The 17,500-nt window shown below is 45.9% G+C and overlaps 1 protein-coding gene across 1 annotated transcript in view; it reads right to left on the bottom strand.

The window, feature by feature from the left end:
• Nucleotides 1-17,500, bottom strand: part of LOC112239810 (probable E3 ubiquitin-protein ligase HERC1) — a 211,754-nt gene that overhangs the window by 5,381 nt on the left and 188,873 nt on the right. Inside the window, 7 exon segments of the mRNA XM_042316629.1 lie at nucleotides 1,304-1,429; nucleotides 4,301-4,453; nucleotides 7,478-7,730; nucleotides 10,252-10,297; nucleotides 10,300-10,327; nucleotides 13,599-13,764; nucleotides 16,511-16,680. Coding sequence (XP_042172563.1) covers nucleotides 1,304-1,429; nucleotides 4,301-4,453; nucleotides 7,478-7,730; nucleotides 10,252-10,297; nucleotides 10,300-10,327; nucleotides 13,599-13,764; nucleotides 16,511-16,680 — 942 coding nt within the window.

The following is a 17,500-nucleotide window of genomic DNA, read 5'->3' as shown; positions in this document are numbered from 1 at the left end:
TCAGTCAGCCAATCAGTCAGTCAGTCAGCCAGCCAATCAGTCAGTCAGTCAGCCAATCAGTCAGTCAATCAGTCAGCCAATCAGTCAGTTAATCAATCAGTCAGTCAGCCAGCCAGCCAGCCAATCAGTCAGTCAATCAATCAGCCAGCCAATCAGTCAGTCAATCAGTCAGCCAGCCAGCCAATCAGTCAGTCAATCAGTCAGTCAGCCAGTCAGTCAGTCAGCCAATCATCACTTAGTCAGTCAGTCAATCAATCAGCCAGCCAGTCAGTCAGTCAATCAGTCAGTCAGTCAGCCAATCATCACTTAGTCAGTCAGTCAATCAATCAGTCAGCCAGTCAGTCAGTCAATCAATCAGTCAGTCAGCCAGTCAGTCAGGCAGTCAGCCAATCATCACTTAGTCAATCAGTCAGTCAGTCAGTCAGCCAATCATCACTTAGTCAGTCAGTCAATCAATCAGTCAGCCAGTCAGTCAATCAGTCAGTCAGTCAATCAATCAGTCAGTCAGTCAGTCAGCCAGTCAGTCAGCCAATCATCACTTAGTCAGTCAGTCAGTCATCACTTAGTCAGTCAGTCAGTCAGCCAATCATCACTTAGTCAGTCAGTCAATCAGTCAGTCAGCCAGCCAGTCAGCCAGTCAGGCAGTCAGCTAATCAATCAGCCAGTCAGTCAGTCAGGCAGCCAATCAATCAGTCAATCAGCCAGCCAGTCAGTCAATCAGCCAGCCAGTCAGTCAATCAGTCAGTCAGTCAATCAATCAGTCAGTCAGTCAATCAATCAGTCAGCCAATCAGTCAGTCAGTCAATCAATCCATCAGTCAGTCAGTCAGCCAATCAGTCAGTCAGCCAATCATCACTTAGTCAGCCAGTCAGTCAGTCAATCAATCAGTCAGCCAGTCAATCATCACTTAGTCAGTTAGTCAGTCAGTCAGTCAGTCATCACTTAGTCAATCAGTCAGTCAATCATCACTTAGTCAGTCAGCCAGTCAGTCAGCCAGTCAGTCAGTCAGTCAGGCAGTCAGCCAGTCAGCCAATCATCACTTAGTCAGTCAGCCAGTCAGCCAGTCAGTCAGCCAGCCAGTCAGTCAGCCAGTCAGTCAGCCAGTCAGTCAGCCAGTCAGTCAGCCAGTCAGTCAGCCAGTCAGCCAGTCAGTCAGTCAGTCAGCCAGCCAGTCAGTCAGCCAGTCAGTCAGCCAGTCAGTCAGTCAGCCAGTCAGTCAGTCAGCCAGCCAGTCAGTACATATTGAAATCATTTTACAGCAAAACAATGAGATGAAAACAAACGTAAGACAAAGTAATGAGACCTTCTTCAGCACGTCCACACTGATCTCTGGCATCCCACAAACCATCTGTTCCAGTTGTTTGGCTGTGAGGAGGGAGAGGAGAGGGACAGGGACGATCCAGGACATGCCCTCACGCACCACCGCCACCTGGGAGAGAGAAGGGGGGTAGGAGGAGGGAGGGAGGGCGGAGGGAGAGAGATGGGGGAGAGAGAGAGAGGGATGGGGAAAGAGAGAGGGGGATAGGGAGGGGAGGGAGAGAGAAAGGGGGAGAGAGACGTTTCTACAATTATAAATATAGTCTAGTTATATACTGAACCAAGACGTTTCTACAATTATAAATATAGTTGTTCCCATGCCAACCAAGCTGGGTGTTAAGATTACTTAGAAAAATTCCAGGCATGATTCTTCATCTTAAAACCAATTCAGAATTGAGTTTCTATTATAAAAGAGCGCAGTGCCTCTTGTCTTAATCCAATAATTCAATATATACATCTCAAGTTTCAGAGTGGAGGAGAGGTCTGCTGAGTTTCTCTGAAATGAAAAGCCTCAGGGCCATAGCCTAAGTGTAGTGCAGAGAGCTCGATCATGTCTCGTAGAGAAAACACCACGAAGAGGAAGTTCTGAAAGCAGCAAGTGGCCATGGTGTGTTAGTCACCGAAGAGGATGGTCTGAAAGCAGCAGGTGGCCACGGTGTGTTAGTCACCGAAGAGGATGGTCTGAAAGCAGCAGGTGGCCACGGTGTGTTAGTCACCGAAGAGGAAGGTCTGAAAGCAGCAAGTGGCCATGGTGTGTTAGTCACCGAAGAGGATGGTCTGAAAGCAGCAGGTGGCCACGGTGTGTTAGTCACCGAAGAGGATGGTCTGAAAGCAGCAGGTGGCCATGGTGTGTTAGTCACCGAAGAGGATGGTCTGAAAGCAGCAGGTGGCCACGGTGTGTTAGTCACCGAAGAGGATGGTCTGAAAGCAGCAGGTGGCCACGGTGTGTTAGTCACCGAAGAGGATGGTCTGAAAGCAGCAGGTGGCCACGGTGTGTTAGTCACCGAAGAGGATGGTCTGAAAAAGCAGCAGGTGGCCACGGTGTGTTAGTCACCGAAGAGGATGGTCTGAAAGCAGCAGGTGGCCACGGTGTGTTAGTCACCGAAGAGGATGGTCTAAAAGCAGTAGGTGGCCACGGTGTGTTAGTCACCGAAGAGGAAGGTCTAAAAGCAGCAGGTGGCCACGGTGTGTTAGTCACCGAAGAGGATGGTCTGAAAGCAGCAGGTGGCCACGGTGTGTTAGTCCCTGAAGAGGATGGTCTGAAAGCAGCAGGTGGCCACGGTGTGTTAGTCACCGAAGAGGATGGTCTGAAAGCAGCAGGTGGCCACGGTGTGTTAGTCACCGAAGAGGAAGGTCTGAAAGCAGCAGGTGGCCATGGTGTGTTAGTCACCGAAGAGGATGGTCTGAAAGCAGCAGGTGGCCACGGTGTGTTAGTCACCGAAGAGGAAGGTCTAATTGCAGCAGGTGGCCACGGTGTGTTAGTCACCGAAGAGGATGGTCTGAAAGCAGCAGGTGGCCACGGTGTGTTAGTCCCTGAAGAGGATGGTCTGAAAGCAGCAGGTGGCCACGGTGTGTTAGTCACCGAAGAGGAAGGTCTAAAAGCAGCAGGTGGCCACGGTGTGTTAGTCACCGAAGAGGATGGTCTGAAAGCAGCAGGTGGCCACGGTGTGTTAGTCACCGAAGAGGAAGGTCTAAAAGCAGCAGTTGGCCACGGTGTGTTAGTCACCGAAGAGGATGGTCTAAAAGCAGCAGGTGGCCACGGTGTGTTAGTCATCACATCTCTGGAGGTTAATGAACTGCAGCAGACATGTAGAATCCACAGGAAATTAACAAAACATGAGGACGATAGGATGACCAACAGCCGCTGTCAGACGCTCTGGTGTGCTGCCTCTCGTACCCCATCTGTCTATCTGGTGCAGGCGGTACTCGATGGTGTTGTCTGTGTCGTACCCGTCTGTCTATCTGGTGCAGGCGGTACTCGATGGTGTTGTTTGTGTCGTACCGTCTGTCTATCTCGTGCTGCCAGTCCTCGATGGTGTTGTTTGTGTCAGTAACTGCATGATTATCTCGTGCAGGCGGTACTCCTGTGTGTGTGTGTGTGTGTGTGTGTGTGTCGTACCTGTCTGTCTATCTCGTGCAGGCGGTACACCTGTGTGTGTACCTGTCTGTCTATCTCCTGCAGGCGGTACACCTGTGTGTCGTACCTGTCTGTCTATCTCCTGCAGGCGGTACACCTGTGTGTCGTACCTGTCTGTCTATCTCGTGCAGGCAGTACACCTGTGTGTCGTACCTGTCTGTCTATCTGATGCAGGCGGTACACCTGTGTGTGTGTGTGTGTCGTACCTGTCTGTCTATCTCGTGCAGGCGGTACACCTGTGTGTCATACCTGTCTGTCTATCTCAGGCGGTGCACCTGTCTGTCTATCTCGGCAGGCGGTACACCTGTGTGTCACCTGTCTGTCTATCTCGTGCAGGCGGTACACCTGTGTGTCGTACCTGTCTGTCTATCTCGTGCAGGCGGTACACCTGTGTGTCGTACCTGTCTGTCTATCTCGTGCAGGCGGTACACCTGTGTGTGTGTCGTACCTGTCTGTCTATCTCGTGCAGGCGGTACACCTGTGTGTCGTACCTGTCTGTCTATCTCGTGCAGGCGGTACACCTGTGTGTCATACCTGTCTGTCTATCTCGTGCAGGCGGTACACCTGTGTGTCGTGTCTGTCTATCTGCAGGCGGTACACCTGTGTCGTACCTGTCTGTCTATCTCCTGCAGGCGGTACACCTGTGTGTCGTACCTGTCTGTCTATCTCCTGCAGGCGGTACACCTGTGTGTCGTACCTGTCTGTCTATCTCCTGCAGGCGGTACACCTGTGTGTCGTACCTGTCTGTCTATCTCGTGCAGGCAGTACACCTGTGTGTCGTACCTGTCTGTCTATCTCATGCAGGCGGTACTCCTGTGTGTGTGTGTGTGTGTGTGTGTGTCATACCTGTCTGTCTATCTCGTGCAGGCGGTACTCGATGGCCCGGGCTACATACTCCTTCCTGTTGGAGAAGGTCAGAGGGATGCTGTTTCCCCCGGGGATAATAGGAACCATCTTACCGTCCGCACTCTGACCCACGAACGAATCCAGAGGAATCATCTAGAGGGAGGAACACAACAGTACAACATCATTTCATCTGAGTTCAAGTTGGGGGTCAATTCCATTTGTAGAGAGTTGATTCAGAATCCTGTCAGATCAGGAGATACAGTCCCTTCCTCTTTATTCCCTGTCTCTCTCTCTCTCCTCCACCTCTCTCTCTCTCCCTCTCTTGGCGAGGAGACTGTGGGCCTGAGAGGCCATTTCACTCTCTCCCACCTCTCCTCCACCTCTCTCTCTTTCCCTCTCTTGGCGAGGAGACTGTGGGCCTGAGAGGCCATTTCACTCTCTCCCACCTCTCCTCCACCTCTCTCTCTTTCCCTCTCTTGGCTAGGAGACTGTGGGCCTGAGAGACCATTTCACTCTCTCCCACCTCTCTATCTTTCCCTCTCTTGGCTAGGAGACTGTGGGCCTGAGGCCATTTCTCTCTCTCCCACCTCTCCTCCACCTCTCTCTCTTTCCCTCTCTTGGCTAGGAGACTGTGGGCCTGAGAAGCCATTTCTCTCTCTCCCACCTCTCCTCCACCTCTCTCTCTTTCCCTCTCTTGGCTAGGAGACTGTGGGCCTGAGAAGCCATTTCTCTCTCTCCCACCTCTCCTCCACCTCTCTATCTTTCCCTCTCTTGGCTAGGAGACTGTGGGCCTGAGAAGCCATTTCTCTCTCTCCCACCTCTCCTCCACCTCTCTATCTTTCCCTCTCTTGGCTAGGAGACTGTGGGCCTGAGGCCATTTCAAATCAAATTCAAATCAAATGTATTTATATAGCCCTTCGTACATCAGCTGATATCTCAAAGTGCTGTACAGAAACCCAGCCTAAAACCCCAAACAGCAAGCAATGCAGGTGTAGAAGCACGGTGGCTAGGAAAAACTCCCTAGGAAGGCCAAAACCTAGGAAGAAACCTAGAGAGGAACCAGGCTATGTGGGGTGGCCAGTCCTCTTCTGGCTGTGCCGGGTGGAGATTATAACAGAACATGGCCAAGATGTTCAAGATGTTTCCCTCTCTTGGCTAGGAGACTGTGGGCCTGAGGCCATTTCACTCTCTCCCACCTCTCCTCCACCTCTCTCTCTCTCCTCCCCTGCTCCTTCCTCCATCTTTCCCTCTCTTGGCTAGGAGACCATTTCTCTCTCTCCTCCTGCTGGGCCTGAGAGGCCATTTCACTCTCTCCCACCTCTCCTCCACCTCTCTCTCTTTCCCCTGGCTGTGGTCCTTCCTTCACAAGACAGGAGGCCATGTCTCTCTCTCCCTCCCTCTTCCCCCTCCCCTTCCTCTCTCTCTCTGGACTCTCTCTATCTATTCTGGCTGTGGTCCTTCCTGGGAGGCAGGCCAACTGGCCAATCCCCAGACAGGATGTGCTGCATCAACAGGACCCTTGCATTCCAGTATGTGTGTGTGTGTGTTTCTGTGTGAGAGAGAGGGGGAGCCCGGTCCAGTCCAGTAGAGTCACAGTGCAGTGGTTATGTGTGTGTGTGTCGGGGGGAACGAAGGTTGGCCATGGTGTATTATCAACACACCATATTATCACCATACCATATGATCACCACACCATATTATCACCATACCATATTATCACCATACTGAGAGACCTCACCATACCATATTATCACCATACCATATTATCACCATACCATATTATCACCACACCATATTATCACCATACCATATTATCACCATACCATATTATCACCATACTGAGACCTCACCATACCATATTATCACCATACCATATTATCACCATACCATATTATCACCATACCATATTATCACCATACCATATTATCACCATACCATATCATCACCATACCATATTATCACCATACCATATTATCAGACCATCACCATACCATATTATCACCATACCATATTATCACCATACCATATTATCACCATACCATATTATCACCATACTGAGAGACCTCACCATACCATATTATCCCCATACCATATTATCACCATACCATATTATCACCATACCATATTATCACCATACCATATTATCACCATACCATATTATCACCATACCATATTATCACCATACCATGATTAGACCTCACCATACCATATTATCACCATACCATATTATCACCATACCATATCATCACCATACTGAGGGACCTCACCATACCATATTATCACCATACCATATTATCACCATACCATATTATCACCATACCATATCATCACCATACCATATTATCACCATACCATATTATCACCATACTGAGAGACCTCACCATACCATATTATCACCATACCATATTATCACCATACCATATTATCACCATACCATATTATCACCATACCATATTATCACCATACCATATTATCACCATACCATATTATCACCATACCATATTATCACCATACCATATTATCACCATACCCTATTAACACCATTCCAAGTCAAACAGGAAACACAGCTCCATTTCCTAGGCTAGATTCCAAGTCAAATCTCCCCATCCATGTCAGTTCCAGTATTGAATCCAAACTGAATGGAGGTGACCATCACTCCCCTCCAAGCTTCTCGTTATCTCTCTTTCCCGCTCCTCCTCATCCCCCTCATCCTCACTCCCCCTCATCCTCATCCCCCTCATCATCCTCATCCCCCATATCATCCTCATCCCCCATATCATCCTCATCCCCCTCATCTCCTCCCCCCTCATCCCCCCTCATACTTCTCATCCCCCTCATCATCCTCATCCCCCATATCATCCTCATCCCCACATCATCCTCATCCCCCTCATCTCCTCATCCCCCTCATCCCTCATCCCCCATATCATCCTCATCCCCCACATCATCCTCATCCCCCTCATAAATCCTCCCTCTCATACTCCTCCCCTCATCCCCCTCATCCCTCATCCCCCTCATCATCCTCATCCCCCATATCATCCTCATCATCCTCATCCCCCTCATACATCCCCCTCATCCACTTCTCATCCCCCTCATCATCCTCATCCTCCTCCTCATCCCCCTCCTCCTCCTCGTGACCTTAAGCTGAGGAGAGAAAAAAAGACAGAATAAATCTATCACCTCATGGAAATTATCCTCTGTGATGCCGCTGTCTTCAATGTGAAGAATGCTGTTGAGTGTCTGAACGTAGAGCAGGTCCACCTCCTCTAGATCCTCCAGGACCAGGGGAATACAACACAGCTGCTTCCACACCATGGGGGCAAGGTGCAGGTCCAGGGGCTTCTTGGTCCGGATAGCCACCCCCATCAGGATGCCCAGGAACTTCAACTGGAGGAGCTGCTCATCCAGACAGGATGACGGGCTCAGCAGGAACCTGGGGGAGGGAGGGAGGTTTAGAGTTGACCTGAGTGTCCCATAACACAGTGTCATATAGACTATAGCTCTGTAGTGGCCCATAACACAGTGTCATATAGACTATAGTTCTGTAGTGGCCCATAACACAGTGTCATATAGACTATAGCTCTGTAGTGGCCCATAACACAGAGTCATATAGACTATAGGTCTGTAGTGGCCCATAACACAGAGTCATATAGACTATAGCTCTGTAGTGGCCCATAACACAGAGTCATATAGACTATAGCTCTGTAGTGGCCCATAACACAGAGTCATATAGACTATAGCTCTGTAGTGGCCCATAACACAGAGTCATATAGACTATAGCTATGTAGTGGCCCATAACACAGTGTCATATAGACTATAGCTCTGTAGTGGCCCAATAACACAGAGTCATATAGACTATAGCTCTGTAGTGGCCCATAACACAGAGTGGTGCTGTCTCTATGGTGACTGGAATGAGACAGCGTGTCAGTAATGTGGTACTGTCTCTATGGTGACTGGTAATGAGACAGCGTGTCAGTAATGTGGTACTGTCTCTATGGTGACTGGTAATGAGACAGCGTGTCATTAGACTGCTGGTGCTGTCTCTATGGTGACTGGTAATGAGACAGCATCTCTATAGTGACTGGTAATGAGACAGCGTGTCAGTATTGTGGTACTGTCTCTATGGTGACTGGTAATGAGACAGCGTGTCAGTAATGTGGTACTGTCTCTATGGTGACTGGTAATGAGTCAGCATGTCAGTAATGTGGTACTGTCTCTATGGTGACTAGTAATGAGACAGTGTGTCAGTAATGTGGTACTGTCTCTATGGTGACTGGTAATGAGACAGCGTCTCTATGGTGACTGGTAATGAGACAGCGTGTCAGTAATGTGGTGCTGTCTCTATGGTGACTGGAATGAGACATTAATGTGGTACTGTCTCTATGGTGACTGGTAATGAGACAGCGTCTCTATGGTGACTGGTAATGAGACAGCATCTCTATAGTGACTGGTAATGAGACAGCGTGTCAGTATTGTGGTACTGTCTCTATGGTGACTGGTAATGAGACAGCGTGTCAGTATTGTGGTACTGTCTCTATGGTGACTGGTAATGAGACAGCGTCTCCATGGTGACTGGTAATGAGACAGCGTGTCAGTAATGTGGTGCTGTCTCTATGGTGACTGGTAATGAGACAGCGTGTCAGTATTGTGGTACTGTCTCTATGGTGACTGGTAATGAGACAGCGTGTCAGTAATGTGGTACTGTCTCTATGGTGACTGGTAATGAGACAGTGTCTCCATGGTGACTGGAGACAATGATGGTGACTGGTAATGAGACAGCGTGTCAGTAATGTGGTACTGTCTCTATGGTGACTGGTAATGAGACAGCATGTCAGTAATGTGGTACTGTCTCTATGGTGACTGGTAATGAGACAGTGTCTCTATGGTGACTGGTAATGAGACAGCGTGTCAGTAACGTGGTACTGTCTCTATGGTGACTGGTAATGAGACAGTGTCTCTATGGTGACTGGTAATGAGACAGCGTGTCAGTATTGTGGTACTGTCTCTATGGTGACTGGTAATTAGACAGCGTGTCAGTAATGTGGTACTGTCTCTATGGTGACTGGTAATGAGACAGCGTCTCTATGGTGACTAGTAATGAGACAGCGTCTCTATGGTGACTGGTAATGAGACAGCGTCTCTATGGTGACTGGTAATGAGACAGCGTGTCAGTATTGTGGTACTGTCTCTATGGTGACTGGTAATTAGACAGCGTGTCAGTAATGTGGTACTGTCTCTATGGTGACTGGTAATGAGACAGCGTGTCAGTATTGTGGTACTGTCTCTATGGTGACTGGTAATGAGACAGCGTGTCAGTAATGTGGTACTGTCTCTATGGTGACTGGTAATTAGACAGCGTGTCAGTAATGTGGTACTGTCTCTATGGTGACTGGTAATGAGACAGCGTCTCTATGGTGACTGGTAATGAGACAGCGTCTCTATGGTGACTGGTAATGAGACAGCGCGTCAGTAATGTGGTACTGTCTCTATGGTTACTGGTAATGAGACAGCGTCTCTATGGTGACTGGTAATGAGACAGTCTCTATGGTGACTGGTAATGAGACAGCGTCTCTATGGTGACTGGTAATGAGACAGCGCGTCAGTATTGTGGTGCTGTCTCTATGGTGACTGGTAATGAGACAGCGTGTCAGTAATGTGGTACTGTCTCTGGTGACTGGTAATGAGACAGCGTGTCAGTATTGTGGTACTGTCTCTATGGTGACTGGTATTGAGACAGGGTGTCAGTATTGTGGTACTGTCTCTATGGTGACTGTCAGCATCTCTATGGTGACTGGTAATGAGACAGCGTGTCTATGGTGGTACTGTCTCTATGGTGACTGGTAATGAGACAGCGTGTCAGTATTGTGGTACTGTCTCTATGGTGACTGGTAATGAGACAGCGTGTCAGTATTGTGGTACTGTGCGTCTCTGTTGGTGTCCTAGCCAGTCCTCACCTGTCTCTGTTGTAGCCCACCTCAGCTGTGGCGTTGGGGGAGGGATGAGGAGATCCACTACTCCCGTCTCCAACTCCTACACAGGAAATAGGCGTCAGTCTCACAAGATATCCTGTCCACAGCCCGTCTCTAAATAATATCACTTTTCTGACTCACGATTTCTTAGTTGAATATTTCAGGAAACCAGTAAATTTCTCTGGCAAAGAAGTTTGGATAAACTCAGAAGAATAGACAAGAACATAGAACTCCAGTTTCAACTGTTCTGCCTTATTATTATACGACCATGCTGGTCATTTATGAACATTTGAACATCTTGGCCATGTTCTGTTATAATCTCCACCCGGCACAGCCAGAAGAGGACTGGCCACCCCACATAGCCTGGTTCCTCTCTAGGTTTCTTCCTAGGTTTTGGCCTTTCTAGGGAGTTTTTCCTAGCCACCGTGCTTCTACACCTGCATTGCTTGCTGTTTGGGGTTTTAGGCTGGGTTTCTGTACAGCACTTTGAGATATCAGCTGATGTACGAAGGGCTATATAAATACATTTGATTTGATTTGATTTGAACATAGTGCAGACACCACAAGGAAAGGACTTCAGGTTGAGACTGAGGCTTTGTTCCCAAATCTAAAACAGCAAACCACTTAGAATGTATGTTACTATCTCACTACTATTTATAATAGTCACTAATTCTACTGTTACTATCTCACTACTATTTATAATAGTCACTAATTCTACTGTTACTATCTCACTACTATTTATAATAGTCACTAATTCTACTGTTACTGTCTCACTACTATTTATAATAGTCACTAATTCTACTGTTACTGTCCCACTACTATTTATAATAGTCACTAATTCTACTGTTACTATCTCACTACTATTTATAATAGTCACTAATTCTACTGTTACTATCTCACTACTATTTATAATAGTCACTAATTCTACTGTTACTATCTCACTACTATTTATAATAGTCACTAATTCTACTGTTACTGTCCCACTACTATTTATAATAGTCACTAATTCTACTGTTACTATCTCACTACTATTTATAATAGTCACTAATTCTACTGTTACTGTCCCACTACTATTTATAATAGTCACTAATTCTACTGTTAATATCTCACTACTATTTATAATAGTCACTAATTCTACTGTTACTATCTCACTACTATTTATAATAGTCACTAATTCTACTGTTACTATCTCACTACTATTTATAATAGTCACTAATTCTACTGTTACTATCTCACTACTATTTATAATAGTCACTAATTCTACTGTTACTATCTCACTACTATTTATAATAGTCACTAATTCTACGGTTACTATCTCACTACTATTTATAATAGTCACTAATTCTACTACTACTACTACTACTACTACTACTACTGTTACTATCTCACTACTATTTATAATAGTCACTAATTCTACTGTTACTATCTCACTACTATTTATAATAGTCACTAATTCTACTGTTACTATCCCACTACTATTTATAATAGTCACTAATTCTACTGTTACTGTCTCACTACTATTTATAATAGTCACTAATTATACTGTTACTATCTCACTACTATTTATAATAGTCACTAATTCTACTGTTAATAATACCTCCTGCAGCATCTAACTGTAAACTCTACTGTAACTGACACATCTTACTGTAAACTCTACTGTAGTTAAACTGTTACTCTACCTGACATCTAACTGTAAACTCTACTGTAAATGACACATCTAACTGTAAACTCTACTGTAAATGACACATCTTACTGTAAACTCTACTGTAAATGACACATCTTACTGTAAACTCTACTGTAGTTAAACTGTTACTCTACCTGACATCTAACTGTAAACTCTACTGTAAATGACACATCTAACTGTAAACTCTACTGTAACTGACACATCTAACTGTAAACTCTACTGTAAATGACACATCTTACTGTAAACTCTACTGTAGTTAAACTGTTACTCTACCTGACATCTAAATGTAAACTCTACTGTAACTGACACAGCTTACTGTAAACTCTACTGTAAATGACACATTTAACTGTAAACTCTACTGTAAATGACACATCTAACTGTAAACTCTCCTGTAAATGACACATCTAACTGTAAACTCTACTGTAACTGACACATCTAACTGTAAACTCTACTGTAACTGACACATCTAACTGTAAACTCTACTGTAGTTAAACTGTTACTCTACCTGACATCTAACTGTAAACTCTACTGTAAATGACACATCTTACTGTAAACTCTACTGTAGTTAAACTGTTACTCTACCTGACATCTAACTGTAAACTCTACTGTAAATGACACATCTTACTGTAAACTCTACTGTAGTTAAACTGTTACTCTACCTGACATCTAACTGTAAACTCTACTGTAAATGACACATCTTACTGTAAACTCTACTGTAGTTAAACTGTTACTCTACCTGACATCTAACAGTAAACTCTACTGTAAATGACACATCTAACTGTAAACTCTACTGTAAATGACACATCTTACTGTAAACTCTACTGTAACTGACACATCTAACTGTAAACTACTGTAAATGACACATCTTACTGTAAACTCTACTGTAGTTAAACTGTTACTCTACCTGACATCTAACTGTAAACTCTACTGTAAATGACACATCTAACTGTAAACTCTACTGTAACTGACACATCTAACTGTAAACGACACATCTTACTGTAAACTCTACTGTAGTTAAACTGTTACTCTACCTGACATCTAACTGTAAACTCTACTGTAAATGACACATCTTACTGTAAACTCTACTGTAGTTATACTGTTACTCTACCTGACATCTAACTGTAAACTCTACTGTAAATGACACATCTAACTGTAAACTCTACTGTAAATGACACATCTAACTGTAAACTCTACTGTAACTGACACATCTAACTGTAAACTCTACTGTAGTTAAACTGTTACTCTACCTGACATCTAACTGTAAACTCTACTGTAAATGACACATCTAACTGTAAACTCTACTGTAACTGACACATCTAACTGTAAACTCTACTGTAAATGACACATCTAACTGTAAACTCTACTGTAGTTAAACTGTTACTCTACCTGACATCTAACTGTAAACTCTACTGTAAATGACACATCTTACTGTAAACTCTACTGTAGTTAAACTGTTACTCTACCTGACATCTAACTGTAAACTCTACTGTAAATGACACATCTAACTGTAAACTCTACTGTAGTTAAACTGTTACTCTACCTGACATCTAACTGTAAACTCTACTGTAAATGACACATCTAACTGTAAACTCTACTGTAAATTACACATCTAACTGTAAACTCTACTGTAGTTATACTGTTTCTCTACCTGACACATCTCAGTGATGGTGTCATCAAACACCCCTCCAGCATCGTCGGCCCCCTCCCCCACCAGCTTGACCTTCCAGGCCCTGGACGGCAGTCGCAGGTCAGACGCATTCAGCTTGACCACCTGACGGGCTATCTGCACAAAGATGGGCTTACACTTACGACCCCTGGACAGAGAGAGAGGAGGATGGAGAGAGAGGCAGAGAGAGTAAGAAAGAGAGGCAGAGAGAGAAAGAGAGAGAAAGAAAGAGAGAGGATGGAGAGAGAGAGGGAGGAGATAGAGGATGGAGAGAGAGGCAGAGAGAGAAAGAGAGAGAAAGAAAGAGAGAGGATGGAGAGAATGAGGGAGGAGGTAGAGGATGGAGAGAGAGAGGAGGTAGAGGAAGGAGAGAGAGAGGAGGTAGAGGAAGAAGAAAGAGAGAAAGTAGAGGAAAGGGAAGATGATGAAAAAGAGAGGCAAAGTAACATAAACACACTGCATTTCCTACTGCCGTACCGAGCAGACATCATAACATAAACACACTGCATTTCCTACTGCCGTACCGAGCAGACATCATAACATAAACACACTGCATTTCCTACTGCCGTACCGAGCAGACATCATAACATAAACACACTGCATTTCATACTGCCGTACCGAGCAGACATCATAACATAAACACACTGCATTTCATACTGCCGTACCTAGCAGACATCATAACATAAACACACTGCATTTCATACTGCCGTACCGACCAGACAACATAACATAAACACACTGCATTTCATACTGCCGTACCGACCAGACATCATAACATAAACACACTGCATTTCCTACTGCCGTACCGAGCAGACATCATAACATAAACACACTGCATTTCATACTGCCGTACCTAGCAGACATCATAACATAAACACACTGCATTTCATACTGCCGTACCTAGCAGACATCATAACATAAACACACTGCATTTCATACTGCCGTACCGACCAGACAACATAACATAAACACACTGCATTTCATACTGCCGTACCGACCAGACATCATAACATAAACACACTGCATTTCATACTGCCGTAACGACCAGACATCTGAAACAGTGGAGCAACATCGACCATCAGATCACTACATGTCTTTGTGGTTTTCAAAGACACTTTAAGATTCTTTGTATTGAAAAAGCTCTTTAAGAAAACATCTAGACAGTGATTCTGATGTATATCTACATCTCTACTCCTCTAGGATAGTGGACGGACCGTGAGGAGAACCTCTACATCTCTACTCCTCTAGGATAGTGGACGGACCGTGAGGAGAACATCTCTACTCCTCTAGGATAGTGGACAGACCATGAGGAGAACATCTCTACTCCTCTAGGATAGTGGACAGACCGTGAGGAGAACCTCTACATCTCTACTCCTCTAGGATAGTGGACGGACCGTGAGGAGAACATCTCTACTCCTCTAGGATAGTGGACAGACCGTGAGGAGAACATCTCTACTCCTCTAGGATAGTGGACAGACCGTGAGGAGAACCTCTACATCTCTACTCCTCTAGGATAGTGGACAAACCGTGAGGAGAACATCTACATCTCTACTCCTCTAGGATAGTGGACAGACCGTGAGGAGAACATCTCTACTCCTCTAGGATAGTGGAGAAACCGTGAGGAGAACCTCTACATCTCTACTCCTCTAGGATAGTGGACAGACCGTGAGGAGAACATCTCTACTCCTCTAGGATAGTGGACAGACCGTGAGGAGAACCTCGACACCTCTACTCCTCTAGGATAGTGGACAGACCGTGAGGAGAACCTCTACATCTCTACTCCTCTAGGATAGTGGACAAACCGTGAGGAGAACATCTCTACTCCTCTAGGATAGTGGACAGACCGTGAGGAGAACATCTCTACTCCTCTAGGATAGTGGACAGACCGTGAGGAGAACATCTCTACTCCTCTAGGATAGTGGACAGACCGTGAGGAGAACATCTCTACTCCTCTAGGATAGTGGACAGACCGTGAGGATAACCTCTACATCTCTACTCCTCTAGGATAGTGGACAGACCGTGAGGATAACCTCTACATCTCTACTCCTCTAGGATAGTGGACAAACCGTGAGGAGAACATCTCTACTCCTCTAGGATAGCGGACAGACCGTGAGGAGAACCTCTACATCTCTACTCCTCTAGGATAGTGGACAAACCGTGAGGAGAACCTCTACATCTCTACTCCTCTAGGATAGTGGACAGACCGTGAGGAGAACCTCTACATCTCTACTCCTCTAGGATAGTGGACAAACCGTGAGGAGAACATCTCTACTCCTCTAGGATAGTGGACAGACCGTGAGGAGAACATCTCTACTCCTCTAGGATAGTGGACAGACCGTGAGGAGAACCTCTACATCTCTACTCCTCTAGGATAGTGGACAAACCGTGAGGAGAACCTCTACATCTCTACTCCTCTAGGATAGTGGACAGACCGTGAGGAGAACCTCTACATCTCTACTCCTCTAGGATAGTGGACAAACCGTGAGGAGAACATCTCTACTCCTCTAGGATAGTGGACAGACCGTGAGGAGAACATCTCTACTCCTCTAGGATAGTGGACAGACCGTGAGGAGAACCTCTACATCTCAACTCCTCTAGGATAGTGGACAGACCGTGAGGAGAACCTCTACATCTCTACTCCTCTAGGATAGTGGACAGACCGTGAGGAGAACCTCTACATCTCTACTCCTCTAGGATAGTGGACAGACCGTGAGGAGAACCTCTACATCTCTACTCCTCTAGGATAGTGGACAGACCGTGAGGAGAACATCTCAACTCCTCTAGGATAGTGGACAGACCGTGAGGAGAACCTCTACATCTCTACTCCTCTAGGATAGTGGACAGACCGTGAGGAGAACCTCTACATCTCTACTCCTCTAGGATAGTGGACATACCGTGTGGAGATCCTTTTGACAGTGATCTGAGGTCCATAGTTCTTTCCTTGCACCATAGTCTTCCCTATGGACCTCACCATGGGGAGAGTATAGACTCTGGGGGCCAGCAGGGGCCTCAACTGGCCCTGGACGATGCCCCACGTCCCTGTGTTGTAGTGGGACGTACAGCTCTGAAACACACACAGTAGAGAGGAATGAGTCAGATGTAATGAATCATAACGGACACTCAATACAGGATTATACAGTAGAGAGGAATGAGTCAGATGTAATGAATCATAACAGACACTCAATACAGGATTATACAGTAGAGAGGAATGAGTCAGATGTAATGAATCATAACAGACACTCAATACAGGATTATACAGTAGAGAGGAATGAGTCAGATGTAATGAATCATAACAGACACTCAATACAGGACTATACAGTAGAAGGGACAAATGCTAAATATGCTACTGTGTCTGAGGACATTAAAGTGGAGGAGATAGTGATGTGTGTGTGTGGGGTGAGGTGTGTGTGGTGTGTGTAGTGAGGTGTGTGAGGTGTGTGGGGTGAGATGTGTGTGGTGAGATGTGTGTGTTGTGAGGTGTGTGCGGTGTGTGTAGTGAGGTGTGTGTGATGAGGTGTGTGTGGTGAAGTGTGTGTGTTGTGAGATGTGTGCGTGGTGAGGTGTGTGTGGTGAAGTGTGTGTGTCGTGAGATGTGTGCGTGGTGAGGTGTGTGTAGTGAGGTGTGTGTGGTGAAGTGTGTGTGTTGTGAGATGTGTGTGTGGTGAGGTGTGTGAGGTGTGTGTGGTGAGATGTGTGAGGTGAGATGTGTGAGGTGAGGTGTGTGTACCTGGTTGTTGGGGCTGAGGTTGAGTGAGGTGTGGTTGTTGGGGCTGAGGTTGAGTGAGGTGTGTGTACCTGGTTGTTGGGGCTGAGGTTGAGTGAGGTGTGTGTACCTGGTTGTTGGGGCTGAGGTTGAGTGAGGTGTGGTTACCTGGTTGTTGGGG

Source organism: Oncorhynchus tshawytscha, unplaced genomic scaffold, assembly GCF_018296145.1.
Source record: "Oncorhynchus tshawytscha isolate Ot180627B unplaced genomic scaffold, Otsh_v2.0 Un_contig_1793_pilon_pilon, whole genome shotgun sequence".
NCBI classification, from domain to species: domain Eukaryota; kingdom Metazoa; phylum Chordata; class Actinopteri; order Salmoniformes; family Salmonidae; genus Oncorhynchus; species Oncorhynchus tshawytscha.
The sequence above is the reverse complement of the archived record's forward strand: the minus strand, read 5'-3'. Positions and strand labels throughout refer to the sequence as shown.